At 31.9% G+C, this 15,426-nt stretch overlaps 1 protein-coding gene across 2 annotated transcripts; it reads right to left on the minus strand.

Annotated features, from left to right (window-relative positions):
• Positions 1 to 2,272: 2,272 nt before the first annotated feature.
• Positions 2,273 to 15,281, minus strand: LOC127721505 (AN1-type zinc finger protein 6-like). 2 transcript variants are annotated; one of them, XM_052228271.1, is made up of 5 exons: positions 15,116 to 15,281; positions 11,408 to 11,608; positions 7,931 to 8,068; positions 6,013 to 6,111; positions 2,273 to 5,287 (listed from the first exon to the last, which is right to left on the minus strand). In XM_052228271.1, exons 2-5 carry the CDS (start codon positions 11,589 to 11,591, stop codon positions 5,139 to 5,141), a joined length of 570 nt encoding a protein of 189 aa, XP_052084231.1. In that variant the 5' UTR covers positions 11,592 to 11,608; positions 15,116 to 15,281; the 3' UTR covers positions 2,273 to 5,138. The 2 variants fall into 2 exon arrangements, with proteins under 2 accessions (XP_052084231.1, XP_052084230.1); XM_052228270.1 differs by having other exon boundaries at positions 11,351 to 11,608.
• Positions 15,282 to 15,426: the final 145 nt, after the last annotated feature.

Consider the following 15,426-nt stretch of genomic DNA (forward strand, 5'->3'; position numbering starts at 1 on the left):
CTTTCCTAAACTATCCTGGATTTCTACCAAACTTGGACATAAGCTTGTTTATGATCATAAGATAGTATCCAGAAGTAAATTTGTAAAAAACAAAATTCCATTTTTTCCGTATTTAACTTATAAATGGACTTAGTTTTTCTGCCAGGAAACATTACATTCACTCTGTGGTTAAAGTTTTTAAAATTTTAATAACTTTCTTAAACTATCCTGGATTTGTACCAAACTTGGTCAGAAGCTTGTTTATGATCAAAAGCGAGTATCTAGAATGTAATTTTGTTAAAATTTTGTACCTGTTTATCCGTATTTTACTTATAAATGGCCTTAGTTTTTCTTCCAGTTAACATTACATATTATTATACCTCACGTAAAAATGCAATATTTTGATTGGCTTATACGAGGGTGTTAATTTACTCTATTCTATGGTAAATACTCTACTACCCTTCACGGAGATGCTTGATCAAGTGTGCGCTTTATTAAATACATCTCTATTCTATGGCAAATACTCTATTACCTTTCAAGGAGATGCTTGATCAAGTGTGCGCGTTATTAACTACAGATGGTTGTTATGTACAAGACGTCATAGTTTATTACTTTGAATTTAAAATTTAATCAACAGTAATAACAGAACATTCAGTATAATAAATTAAATAACACATATCTGAGAGGGTGATAGAGCAGATTGTTACCCCTCAAAAAAACATTGTCAACCTTGGCTTCGCCTCAGTTGACAATGTTTTCTCGGGGTAAAAATCTGCTCTATCAACCTCTCAGCTATGTGTTATTTATATACAGTCTGCAGTTAAAAGATTTAAATCATTTATTAGATTCATAAACTATCCTGGATTTTTACCAAACTTGGACAGAAGCTTCTTACAATCAAAAGATTGTATCGAAAGGAATATTATTATTTTTTTTCCTCATTTTTGTTGAGCCTGCGATGAACAGCAAAAGTAGGCAAGACACTTGGTTCCGTTGAACCCTTACAAATTTTTTGGTGTATTTGCCTATTATCTTGAAAACTTAAATACATATATATGTTTGCTGCAGAATGACAGAATGACCAATAAAGATTTAACTATATGGCCCCGACCACAAAGCCATAAAAATTTGTAATTGGTTTCCAAAGAGTAATAGTGAATCCGCAGTATCCACCAGAGTTCAAGCGATGAACAGAATATTTTGATTTATGTTACCTGTAGTGTCTATCTGGAATTACTAATACAAAGTTGCACCAGAAGCAAAAGATATATTGGCACATCCTATGCATATTGAGGTGGTTGCAAGAATAAAATGGAATGTTAGAGAAGGCACATGTTTTAATATGTTATTGTTAGCCCTGAACTAGCATCAGTAACTGTGAGGACTCTTAGATCAGTACTTTTGTCTTTTTAGTCTTTTTGTACTTTGTGACAATCTGATGAGTCCAGTCGCTTTTAAACTTATTTTTTCATGTTTGTTTTTTTTCATATGTTGTGTTGTTACACCTCTGTTCCAGGTGAGGGTGAAGTGCTCACAAACATGTTTATAACCCACATTTTGTAAGTACCTGTATTTCACAGGTTGTTGGTTGGTGTCCATGTTTGTTAAGTGCATAAATCAGGATGGTTTTTTTTCTCTTTTGAATTGTTTTACATTTGTAGTTATAGCTTACGTTCTGGGTTTGGCTCATTGTTGCTGGACCTTAAGCAGCCATCCTTCATCATTGTTGAAGGTGGTAGTGACCTATAGTTGCTTAAATCTACTTCATTTGGTCTCTGTTGGATAGTTGTAACATTGGGAATCATATCAAATCTTAATTTCATCTTTAAATCAGAGGCTATTAAAATTGCCTAGCAGAAAAACTTGCAGGGAGATATCATTAGATTGCCTCTATTTTGACAATTTAAGTCCCATTACTGTGGTAAAGCAAATCTTTTAAAATTGTTTCCAAAGGTGAAGGGAGCTTATTTCCTCCTATAGAAATAAGTCTAAATTTTGAAAAAAAATTGAATCAAGCATAATCAAAGTGGATCCGGTCAATATTGTAGGCGGGACATTCCACAATTCTGGAATGACAAATAAGTTGGTCCACCTGGATGAAGCCATTGGAGGACTGGAAATTTTGACTCAAACTGAAAGGTGATTGTTTATTGGATATTAGGCAGAAATTTTTCCTTGCAACAGGCCACTTACAGACCATTTTGACAGTTGTTGCAAGAGTTCTTCAACATGCAGTAAGCCTGGACTCTGAGGTTGATATGAAAAGGTTAACGAATATATAAACAACTAAGAATTGTGGTGCTATCATTTTTAATATCACCTATATAATTATAATAATATAAATCTATTGAGAGAAACATAACATTCTTACTTCTGCATTTTCACTCACTGGTTATGCCTCATGGACATTGAGGATGAGAATTGTGTTTTAATCTAATGTCCCTTAAACGTCAAGACATTTTTGAAGACTGATAGTTGTAAAATACTTTATATTAGAAGGTTACTGTGATTTGATAAAAGGTTTATAAAAAAAATTTATTCTATATATCGTAATTTAAAATGTATACAATGTTAGCTTATTAGAAATCCCCCCATTATAATTTTCTTTTAAATCCTCTAAAGTCCATTTTTATAACAAAAATTAATCAACTGTCCATAAAATATAACTCAGCATAAACATTCATCATTCAACTGATTTGTGCATATATCCCACTCTTTTCTCTTTAATTTCAAATTATTCTATCATCCAATCAAAATCTTCCCAAAAATCAGGTGACATACATACATTTAGATGTGAAATTTTAAAATGGCAAATGAAATTGTACAATGCATGGATATAATATGAGTTCTTGTACATCTTCCTTCTTGATTTTTAATGCAGTGATTCAAGGCAAGGATATTTTTTTCTTTCCTTTTGATACCATGGTGAGATTGAAGCTATTAAGGGGACATAACTGTTGTCATATTATTTGTTCAATTAATTTTGTTTCAAATTCCAGACAAAGGTGATATTTCACTGATTAATCCTGAGGGTACTGTACAATTTTTAATCAAAGCTCTTTGATTTCAATTGAATTTACCACTATCTAAAGAAAGGAAAATTGAAGTTAGACAAAAAGCCTATAGTATACCTAAAGTATCTGTTAATTTGTAAAAATTATCATTAAATAGACTTTCAAATTTGATGGAAATTTTTGGACACTGCATCGAAACCCTGCTAACTATGGTTTGTAATTGTATACAATGTAACATTAAATAAACCCTTCCCAATAGCTTTTTATTTTCAGAATCTATTGCATTCTGGGTAATATTTTCAAAAGTGTAACATCAAAATGTGTTAATTGGGTAACCAACAAATGGTGCAACGTTATTTTCATTTTGGTGTTTATACAATGAAATTACCCTTAATCCACTAGATTCAGAAGCAGCATATTCGACAGGCTTATAAAATGGGGGTATTCTTCAATCAAAAATACAGATAAAGATGTACAAATACTCATTCCAAATGATATAAAATTTGATAATGATGTTTAGGTTTTCCAAATATAGATCATGCATTATTAAACAAGGTAACTCGTGAAACATTAAAGGACTCTTTTAAACATCCCTTGACCCTAAAGGTCAAATGATAAAATCATTTTAACACAAATTGCTTTATATAAATTGGATATTGACATCTAAGAAAGCCTCATACAATCATGTAGAACATCACATATGAAAGCTCAATCATTAACACATCCTCCGAACGTTTTAACAAACTTTTCATTCAAAGACAAACAGAAAAAGTTTATTAATCTGCAAATTGAAAAAAATAAAACAAAACCACTAAAAATGCTTCATTCTGCTTCTATAAATAGCCCAAAAACCATACACACAAATGGCAAAATGTGTTCAAGGAAATTTAATCTAGCCCAACAGGCCAAAATAAATAAAATAGCCCATTAGGGCTACACTTTTATTTCTCATATCTGCAAATGTTTTCATTTCCAAACGTTTCCTATCATATTCAATTATTCCTAGATAACAATACAACCAAAATTTCCTTTATACTCATAATAATAATAAGCAAATAGTTGATATTCATTACAGATACAGCCATCCTACACATTATACACTTTTCAGTAAAGCCTGCACACATAAAAAATTAACAAATTTCGCAAAATAAAAAACCCATTATTCTAACTCATGTCACAGAACTGACCAATAGGGTCAGTAATAAAATATTTAGTATATTGATTATTTAACACAATACATTCGTTACAAACAAATTTAAATAAACAAATTACAACTATCGAGAGAGAAAAAAAAACGAGAAAATCCTCAAACTTAAAACCTCGGCTTATCTTAGCCTGAAAATTAAAATAATACAAATTAAAACATTCATGTATAAACGTTTGTGTTAGGGATTTATCATAAAAAAAATTACACACGTGTAATTTTCAAAATGACAGTTTGTTTGTATAAATTGTACTGCTTCCTGGATAAATCGAGATTTGTATAAATGGAGAATTTGAGAAATGTGACCTGTTTACATGATTACAACGGTAAAAACAAGTGAAAAAAAAATATTCGTACCAAACTGTCAATTTAGCAGTTTGATTTCACAATTAATTTAACTGTGCAAAACAATTTCTATGTTATCAAACTGGAAATGTTAAGTCATGAAAACAAATCAAATATGATTATTCTAAAACTGATAAATTTCAGATAAATTTCAAAAAAATTGCAAAAATGTCAACATGATTTTTTTCAAAGATAATCAAACAGTGTGGACATTCAGAGAATAACAGACATATATTTTGTGTTTATTTAATTAACAAGGGTAAATAAATAACAAAAAAAAAAACATCCAGACTTCTTAATTCTGTAATGGTTGTCGATAAATATATATTCACTTTTTGCATTGTTTAACTACAACCAGTTCAAACACACCTTACAAATAATGTCTACAGTTTCAAATTTTAAACATTATCAAAAATACGCAAATATAATTAAAAGCACTGAATAAATCGTCTATTACAATAGTAAATACTTAGCAAGACATCGTATATCATTTTATCACACATAATCGACGAAAATATAAAATTTGCAAGCTCTGTTTGAACTGACTGTAATTTACTCCTGACATGATGAAAACACATAATTTTATCACAAGGTCTTTAAATCTTCTGAATTTTAGAAGCGACAACGACAGGGTTTTGTTTCCTTATATGTTCCTGTGCCATCTCTTTGTAGTTAAAGTTACAATCATGCTTATCCGAATATCTGTGGGTACTGCAATATAGTCCTCCACATCTACAGGGGAACCCTGGGAAAACAAATAAAACATACATGAAACTCAGAATGTGGTAACAAATAAAATAATGCTATTGTTTTCTGATTTATCGTAGGTTGCTTAAGGTCCAGTGGCTAATATTTCATGCATGTTCAGGACAAAAGTGCTTTTGTATAAATATGGTACCATCCATGTTTTTCATCATAAAAAAACTCCAAATTTATCATATTACAAAGTGTAGAAGTGATAGAAATGCACTTTTTATCAACAATAAGAATCAATGTTTTCTCGACTTTCAGCTTTTAAATTGCTATTGTTCAACTAGCTGTAGGCTTTTCCCATATATTATATTTGTCTCGCCAGTCTCAAATTGTCTCGCCAGTCTCAAACACCCCAAATATGTGTGTTTAGGGTTATCATCTGGACAGACATACGGAGTGGAGCAGTTACCAGACCTGCTTTCACCTTTGACATTGAAAATAAGTACCAATGTCCTGTAATATTTTGCATTGGTGATGTGTCCTGGTCAAAGTTATTACGGTGATGTCAAATACGTTTAAGTTCACAAAGTTGTGATATGGGATTTTACTAAGAGCTGAGCCAGATACAGTCGCAGGGAAATTTACTACTCCAGATATTTCTCGTCTTTAGTAAATCTCAAGCTGAACATTATACATTTGAGGTCTTTGAGCATGTTAAGAGGCAGTCATGAGTTGACATTTTAACAAATATTCCCAAAAAGTAAAATTTTCAATTACCTGTAAGTCCAACCTTCTTTTTACAAGTATGACATCTATTTTTCTTTGGTGTTTTCTTATCGTCTGATGGTGAAGAGGTTTCTGCTGGGTTAACTCCACCTATAAAGTTCAAAGTTCAAATAATAATTTTATTACATATCTTTAAGCTTCATATGTCATGTATGTATATATCATGTATATGTAAGACACCTGTTTCATCAATAATAAAATATGGATTTATGGAATTTTCTATCTTTACAATTTACAAATGATTTGAATCAAAACTTTAGAAAACAATTTTTAGCCCACTATATATATTCCCCAAAAAAGTGAACCAAACTTTAAAAAAAAAAACGTAAACTCTTATTGTGCAAAATAACATAATCGTGTTAGAATTTCATAAAAATATTTTTATTTATTATTGTGTCTATCCATTGGCAAGGCCACAAGACTTCATCAGACTTAGAAATTTAGATCAGTATAGAAAAAAAACTGTTTTTCTTCCTGCTAATTAATAAACAGCAATGATGATTTTTATTTACCCAAAAAATATCAAGCAAACATCTCACATTTTAGAAGTACTAAGCAATTTAAAATAAATAAACTGCTTCGCCAAGCGCTGCTGGATACGACCGCAGAGGTCAAACCCTGTACAGTTGGGGCAAAAATGAACACAATATTCAAGCTTGATACAGGTCTGAATTTGGATTATAATTAAATATTTGACTCATTATAGGTTTCTGACACAGAATAAATGTAGTCAAAGAACTTGAAATTGGTTATATGATTTGAATTTATATTAATTGAAGATTTCTTGCTGTTGTGCAATACACTGTGCTGTTGCACAATACTTAGTAAATCTGTTTTCAGACTATATACATGATATACAAAGAATTAGCAAAATAAATTGTGACCCCTAATTTTTTTTGGAAAATTGACAATTTCTTAAATCTTGAAATCTTGAGGGAAAATTGATTCCCCCCCCCCCCCCCCCACTTTTCCAAACAAAATGATATATAAAGAATTTTCTTTTTAATTTCTTACTTCTGAACGAAAAAAAATTGCCCCCCCCCCCCCCTTTCCAAAAAAATATGATTTGAAGAAATTTTCTTTTTGTAAAATGTCATGAATGTGGTACAATTCAAGAGACATCCATACACTTAAACACAAGTAATTGTCTGAAAATTATACCCTTTTTGGCCCCTAATTCCTGAACGGTTTGGGCAATTACCCCCAAAATGAATCCAAACCTTCTACTTGTAGTATTGAACCTTGTGGTACAAATTTCAGAGCAATCAAAATACTTATACACAAGTTATTGTCCTGAAACTAGAAAAAATGCTTGTTTTGGGTCCCTTTTTGGCCCCTAATTCCTAAACGGTTGGGATCATCCCCCCTTAAAACAATCCCAACCTCCTTTTTGTGGTACTGAACCTTTTGATTAAATTTCATAGAGATCCATACACTTAAACTAAAGTTATTGTCCGGAAACGAAGAAGACGACGTGATAGCAATATACGACCCCATAACACTAGAACGGTTAAAGTGATGCCACCAAAGTTCAAACTTGATCTGTGTTTTGTGGTCATTAGCATTGTGTATAAGTTTCATAACATTTGGTTGAGGCAAACTAAAGTTAGAGAACGGAAACAAAAAATTCAGCAATTTTTCCATTTGTAAAGGGGCACAACTCTAAAACAGATAATGTGACGCCACCAAAATTCAAACTTGATCTGTGTTTTATGGTAATAAGCATTCTGTATAAGTTTCATAACATTTAGTTGAGGCAAACTAAAGTTAGAGATTGGAAACCAACTTTGGGACGTACGTACGTACGTACGTTCAAGGGTAAATCTTAATACCCCCTCCACTACGACGGGGGCATAAAAATCCTAGGCGAAGACCCTAAAATTTAGTTTGTCATGTATTGTTATGTTACCTGTAGCCCCTTCCTCTTCTTTATCTTCTTCCTTGGTTGGACTCGTACTTGGCAGGGAAACAGTTGGTGTGGCTGTTTCAACACTTGGAGTAGATGATGAAGTCATTACAACTGTATCTTTTAATGTTTCTTGTGATCCTATAATCAAAAATATAAATATTTTATAAACAAGTCTACTGTCTTGCATCTGTTTGCTTCAGCAATTGTAACAATTAGTATTTTGTCTATGATGCTACTTTATATGATGTCACGACTCAAGTCTTGCAAAAAAAGATTATTGGTTCATATGTTAACAATTATCAACATGCATGATCAATGATGCTTTAATTGTTTAATAATTGCTTAAAAAATGTTTGAAGTATCATTCTTAAAAGTATGAAATATCACTATATATATCAAGATATAATGTCAAACAAGTTTTTTTTCAAGAAATTCCTGTCAGTGGTTTAAGAAAAAATTCTCTGTAGAGCAAAAGTGCATGCGTCTTGTTTGATTTTTCACAAAAATCACAGTAAAATAAAAAGTTTTTCCTGTATGTCGACATTTTAAAATTTTCTCGTGTTAATTGGAAACAATCATTCAATTTTCAACCATGGCCTCATTAATTTCAAACAGTATTTTATGAGAATCCATGACACGGTGTTATCCCGAGGCTGTTTTAATGTCTTTTTACAAAGACACTATATATCAGTTTTTGCCACTTGAGATCAGTATTCCAGCTAGGTTGTTTTCACAGGGCGGTCCACCCGCCCTTTCCTGAGTGCCGCCCTGTGCCCCTTTTCTGACGCCGTGTCTTTTTTATGACGCCCTGCCCTTTTTTGTATGTCCATGCCTTTATTGCCATAATATTTTGATGAAAATACAATTATTCTACCTGTCTTCATATTTATGACAAGTTTATGACCCTCAGCTAATTAACATTTATAGCAGGTGTAATAAGTTGTGATTACAGATGATCCGCTTATCGACATCGGATGGGTCATTAATCTGTTAATTAAACTTCATAATTGACCATTGTAATAATTTTTCTCATTAAATTCAGCCAGTCAGCATTTCAATTTCAATATTTCTCAAAAGATGACAATTAGCTTTTGATGTATCCGTAGATCGTCTGTTGTAATGTCAAAGATTTTTTTTAGACCTACCATGCATCAAAAATTTTCTAGTGAAGACTGAGCTGGTAATGTATGTCCTTGCATGGTCCCTTTAATACTGTTACCTAAAATAAGGTTGATTTTCGTCTAGCGTAAAAGTGACTAAACCCCCTCAAAACTCCTAGCTGAAACCCCTGCAGTTATCATAAGACAATGTTTGACATCCCTTTTTTGAAATATCAATTATCGTTTCAAAGTGCCCTTTTCATGATTGGCTCCCTACCCTTTTGAAATTCTAGCTGGAACACTGGAGATGCTATAAAAGTTGCCATCCTTTCTTAAGTTTCCATCAAAATGCAATCTATATTTTTGTACCCTCTTATTATATAAAATTGCTTCTTATGACATGTTATGTTATCATGGTTATGATCATAAGAAAATATAGACGAACTTAAATTGTAATCAACTTATGTTAAATAGGACAAATTTCTACTACTACAACATGTACAATGTAAGTGACTAAATAGACCATAATCCTTTACTAAGTATTCAGAGTACAAAATTTGTGCTATGAACACCGAATCCAGTATTTTGATTGATTGAATTTTGACTTTCAAGTAAGATAATCATACTGGAAAGTCCTATGACCCCATGACCTCGTCAAATCTAAAGGCAAAATAAAATATGGTGACCAAGGAATGCAAAAACATAATAAAATTATCAAAGCACCATCATAACAGAAGAAATTTGTGCATGAGAAATCAACGGTGACAAAATGGGTAAATGAACACACTACAATGAATAATAAAGTATTAGTTGCTAAAGAGCGGGTCTGCGTTTCTCATAAAATCTTTTAACTAAAATTGATCGTAAGTCATGACATTTTAGGAATAATCTACAAATGTAGTTTTACGATGGCAGTACATCAATTTTACTCATAAGATTTTTTGTGAATCCTACCTTAAGGCCTAGAACTTATAGTATACATGTTAAAGATCACATCCTGTATTACTCATATCCTTTTTAAAATGAAGGAGAAAAGGCTTCAACATGAAAAATCACTTAATGGAATCAATGTCCTTTGTTTTGACTGAATCCCTGAGAAATGGACTAAATCATGTAAATGATGGCCATGTTTATAGATTTATTATTTTGAACATGAAATACAAAACCTCCTGCAGATATTACTAAAAATAGAGAAAATTTTCACACCTGAATAAATCATGTTCAATTAAAAGGACAGACCTACCAAGTTTTTGATATTTGTTACACACTGCCTTTGTATTACTAGATAAAATTGTGAGGTTTGATGCAACCAAGTGAGGTTTGTGAAAGTGAGTTTATGTCATAGAGCACATTTGGCTTGTGAAATAGTTCAGTTTTCAATACACCAATAAGACAGATAGTGTGCAAGTGCATTTTACAATACTTCAAAAAGATGGAAAGTGCTTAAAAAATGTGAACATGGTTTCATTCATCACTAACAGAAATGCACCAGATCTACATGTATACCAAAAGCACATTTTTTTCTTTTTCAAATCACCAGAAAAGTTGTTTTCCTGTCCCAATAATGATTAGACTACTTGGGTATATTTTTCTAGCTATGTCCCAGTAATACGAGGCCAAAAAATTAAAAAATAAAGGCAACAGTAGTACATGTATACCGCTGTTCGAAACTCATAAATCGATAGAGATAAAAACAAATCCGGGTTACAAACTAAAACTGAGGGAAACGCATCAAATATAAGAGGAGAACTACTACACAACAGAAACTCAACATTAAAATGTAACACACACAGAAACGAACTATAATATAACAATGACCATTTTCCCGACTTGGTACAGGACATTTTAATAAAAAAATGGTGGGTTGAATCTGGTTTTGTGTGTTTACTGAACCCCACCTTAGTTTTTTCCATAAGTTTTGGGAGCTGACCCTATCTTTTTCAGAAAATTGGGAAACTGAAAACTGTGTTAAAACATATCTGATTGACAAAAACAACTTTGACAAATAGCTGCATTACCAGAAATATAGGTAAATACAATAGAGAATCTCTGTCCAGAACTAAATAAAACTCTTTCCGAGTTTGCAGATAAAAAAAGTAGACCAACTGACCCTATTTTTCTCAATATATATTAGTTACAGTAAACTCATAACCACTTTTTTGGCCTGAGCTAATTATAAAAGCTAGAGAAATTACTTGTTTCTCTCCAAATCCAAATTACTATAGCGAAGAGGAGTGAAAGCCAAATTAGCAAAGAGGAGTGAAAGCCAAATTAGCGAGAGTGAAAGCCGAATTAGCGAAGAGGAGTGCTAGGTGTTTACCTATAGAAGTTTGTGACAGTGATGAAGTCACACTGGTTACTGTTGTCTCTGCCTCACCTGACATCGACGGAGGACTCATACGCCCACTCACTGGAGATGAATTTTGTTTCCGATTTAGGACATCTTTATAACACTTTGAACACATCCCATCAAATGCATCATTACCATAGAAACCACAGCCAGCTTTGCACAATACGACTGATGGAAGATTTTGATTACCATTCTGTTCCATAGACGACATGATTCAACAAGATCCTCCTATGAAAAAAGAAAGTGGCATTAAACATCAATCAATCCTGTAAAATAGAAAGTGGCGATAAACATCAATCAATCCTGTAAAATAGAAAGTGGCGATAAACATCTATCAATCCTGTAAATAGTAAGTGGCAATAAACATCAATCAATCCTGTAAAAAAGAAAGTGGTAATAAACATCAATCAATCCTGTAAAATAGAAAGTGGCAATAAACATCAACCAATTTTGTAAAATAAGGATTACATTACATTCCGTATTGTACGTGTTCATCTACATGAAATACTGATACTGTACAGGCCTACCACCATGCATTAGGAGGCGGTAACCAGTACATTTAGCCTTCTCTGCTACTGATACATTTTGTAAGTACTGAATTTAGATAATAGGTATTCATGGAATATATTGAAAAGTACCACCTACAAATTACAAAGCATCAGTCAACATGTAAGATAATGATACATGTACCTACAGGGATGATTCCAGGTGTTTTTAAATGGGTCCCTTGACCATCAAATTGGGAATTTTTTATGCATAAAATCTAAGATGAAATAACACTATTTTCCTGTAAAAACTGAAAATGTATATTAAGTTTCGCCTGTACACTGATGTAAGAAGTTGTAACATTTTGAATAATTCTGGACGGGTTACTGATTATGATATATAATAATATGATAACCAGATCGCTTGACAGTTATTGGATTGAGACCAGGGAAGTTGTTACATTAAGATCATTGCGCATGATGCACCATCTTTTGTAGACTTGCATACATGTAGATGATAATCTTAAAATGTAGCTATGGTAACCTAGGCCTTTTACAATAACATATACATGTATATCAGCTAACATAAACCACTGAAAAAAATCATCCATTGGTATTTTTTTCAACAATAGGTCATCTTAAAGACTTTATAAATTTAATTTGATTCAAAGTGATTTCAAATTGAACTGGCCAATTGTCGAATTCAGAAAAGCAATTACGAAAGTTTATATACTTAATTGATAAGATATTTTTGTGATTTTTGCTTGCTGTTTATATAATTAATATGTAGAAGGTTGGCATAGTTTTACTTTAGGTGTCCCCCTAAGAAACAGGAAATTAAAGCATTGAACCATTGCATTTTAATATTATTTGGATCATCTTCACAACTTTTGAAACAGTTCCATAATGTTGACATTGTATTAATAATTTCATGAATGATCTATCATCCACATGTATTTTCAAAAAACGCTCAAACTTATGTCTTTTGAGGAAATAGAGCCTGACAAAATATAAAATAATTTCTTTCACAAATCAAGTTTTCATCATATTATATAACTGGCTCTGCTGGGCGATCCTTTTACGAGATCGGCACCCATTAACATTTATTCATCAATGTTATATCAAAATTTGAATTTGCCTCTCTGCCGAGGTCTGTTTTAATGACACCCATCTTTTTATCGACCTGCTGGACGATCTGCTTTTACGAGATCAAATACTCCCATAACATTTTCATCAATTGAATATGACTGCTAAAATCGTTTACCACATGTTGACATAATTTAATTGTTGTTAATAAAGTGCGATCGTTGACAGCATTCTTATCCGGATTTTAAAATGTTTTGATGACAAACATTGAAAAATTATAGTTGCCTAAATCATTGACGGAAACATTCCGAAAATATAGATTTTTATTTTATTTTTCCTGAATTAGGAATTTATATTCACATAAATTTTTTTTGGGCCGCCCGCCGATTTACGGGCCGCTAAGCAGCCCTAAACTATATAGTGGAATCATCCCTGACCTAGATGACTGTAGCTTTGCAATTAAAACTTTTTGATATATATACATGTATATATTCCTCTTTCCTAAAATATTCACCGACTAAGATCTGATCTAATTCATTTTTTTTCACAGATAGTAAAGTTGTCTTTAATTTGTAGAGTGTCAAACTGTTTCCCTCTCATTATTAATTAAAATACATGGTATTTAGGTCTAAATTCATACATGTCATATATATATTTATTTTGTTTATGTAAATAAGTCAAAAGAAAAAGAAACCCAAAAAATTTTCAATATTAACTCAAGTCAAGAGCTGTTTTGTTTCATTTAAACATGTGTAGATTATATTAGTCATGTTAGTATTGAATGATAATCACACAATACATTTAAATGAACTTTAATGGATACATTCAATGCCAATTAGGTTTATTATTCTGTGCTTGGTCTTCAAAATAGTTTTTGATAACTAGCTTTGTAAACAGAAAGCTTGGAATTATGATATAGTAAACACAAGACAATACATGTACATACATTGAATGTACAAATTGTAAGACAAAAAAGAGAATTCATTTTCACAGATTGATATCGATAATAATTTCACCTCTGTTTTTTTTCTCTCCTAAATCCAAATAATTTTGAGGATTTTCCCCATAAATTCAACACTTATTATTCATTTTTTAGTACACGAGTATAATAGTCAGTATACATTTTTGTACACAAGTATAATAGTCAGTATACATTTTTGTACAACACGACAAAATAGGGACAAAGGTACCAAAGGCAAATGAAATAATAAGGGAAAATGGATTTGATTTTGATTTTTTGGTGTTTTAAGACACTTTTCAGCACCACTTTTGGGCTAATTCGTGGCAGCCAGTTTTTATTGGTGGAGGAAACTGGAGTGCCCGGAGAAAACCACAAGTGAAAATGGATGAACAGACCAAGGGTAAACAACTACATAAATGATCTAGTGGAGGCTAATGAGATGTGTACAGACAAACCATAACTTGTGCAAATTATGCTTTTATCATGTTTACTAACTTCTTTTGAGAGAACAACTTTTAACCCCTCCCCCCTAAAAAAATCAAAATAAGTTGAGATTGAGATTGAAAAATTAACCTGGTTGTAAATGGTTAGTGTTTTGTGTCAATAGAGTATTATAAAACTTAAGAATACAGATTTTACATAAATATTATGAATATTTACAGTGACATCTTTGTTCCTGTTTATCAGCTGTTTATTGTCATGTTCAAATTTTAATGTTTTAAATTGTTTATCACCAACTATATACGTTCTACCTAATTATTAATATAAAAACTTTCACAAGTTATAAAGATCCTTTAATTTTTGGAAAAACGTAATATTCAATAATTTGATTGATGGAAATTTTCACTCCTGGAATGAATGATCAGATGCTTCATGATAAAGCAATATTGAACGTTTGACGACCATTTCCGGGACGGTTGTGATCATTACTTTGCTGAAAACGTTCAGTTTACCTCCTGTAAATCCTCCAAATTGATAATTGCGTTCCTTCTCCAGATTATTTTGTCTGCTCCTTCAGGGAATCTCTTCATCGACCCACCCTTTTCATTGTTTGTTTGGTATTTCTGATATCAAAATGGCGACCTTGTTATTACATTGTGGCCTTTTTTCATTGATTGCGGTTAAATATGGTGAAAAAAATTCTCTTTGTTATACTCAATTTAAAGATTAATATACCAATACTGCACACATTAATTTTCAAACCTGGAGGTATCTGTTTTACTTGAAATTATTTAGATGTTCTCTCTGTTACGTGTAGACTTTTATCCTCAATGTGTCACCCTCTTATTATTGTTATCACGTGACACGAATTGAATTACTCTATTGGCCGAATCCTCTTCCAAAAGGAGGCATAAAGGAATGACGTACGGGATACACCTTGGAAATGTGTCATCTATTTTTAGTCACAATTCTATAAATAACCATAAACGAAGTTCCGACTCACTTTTCCGACTATTCTGGAATGAATTGTAAACAACAAAACAACATCTACATATAGGAACAGTAGTAGATAG

Source organism: Mytilus californianus, unplaced genomic scaffold (genome assembly GCF_021869535.1).
Source record: "Mytilus californianus isolate M0D057914Y unplaced genomic scaffold, xbMytCali1.0.p SCAF_12, whole genome shotgun sequence".
NCBI classification, from domain to species: Eukaryota; Metazoa; Mollusca; class Bivalvia; order Mytilida; family Mytilidae; genus Mytilus; species Mytilus californianus.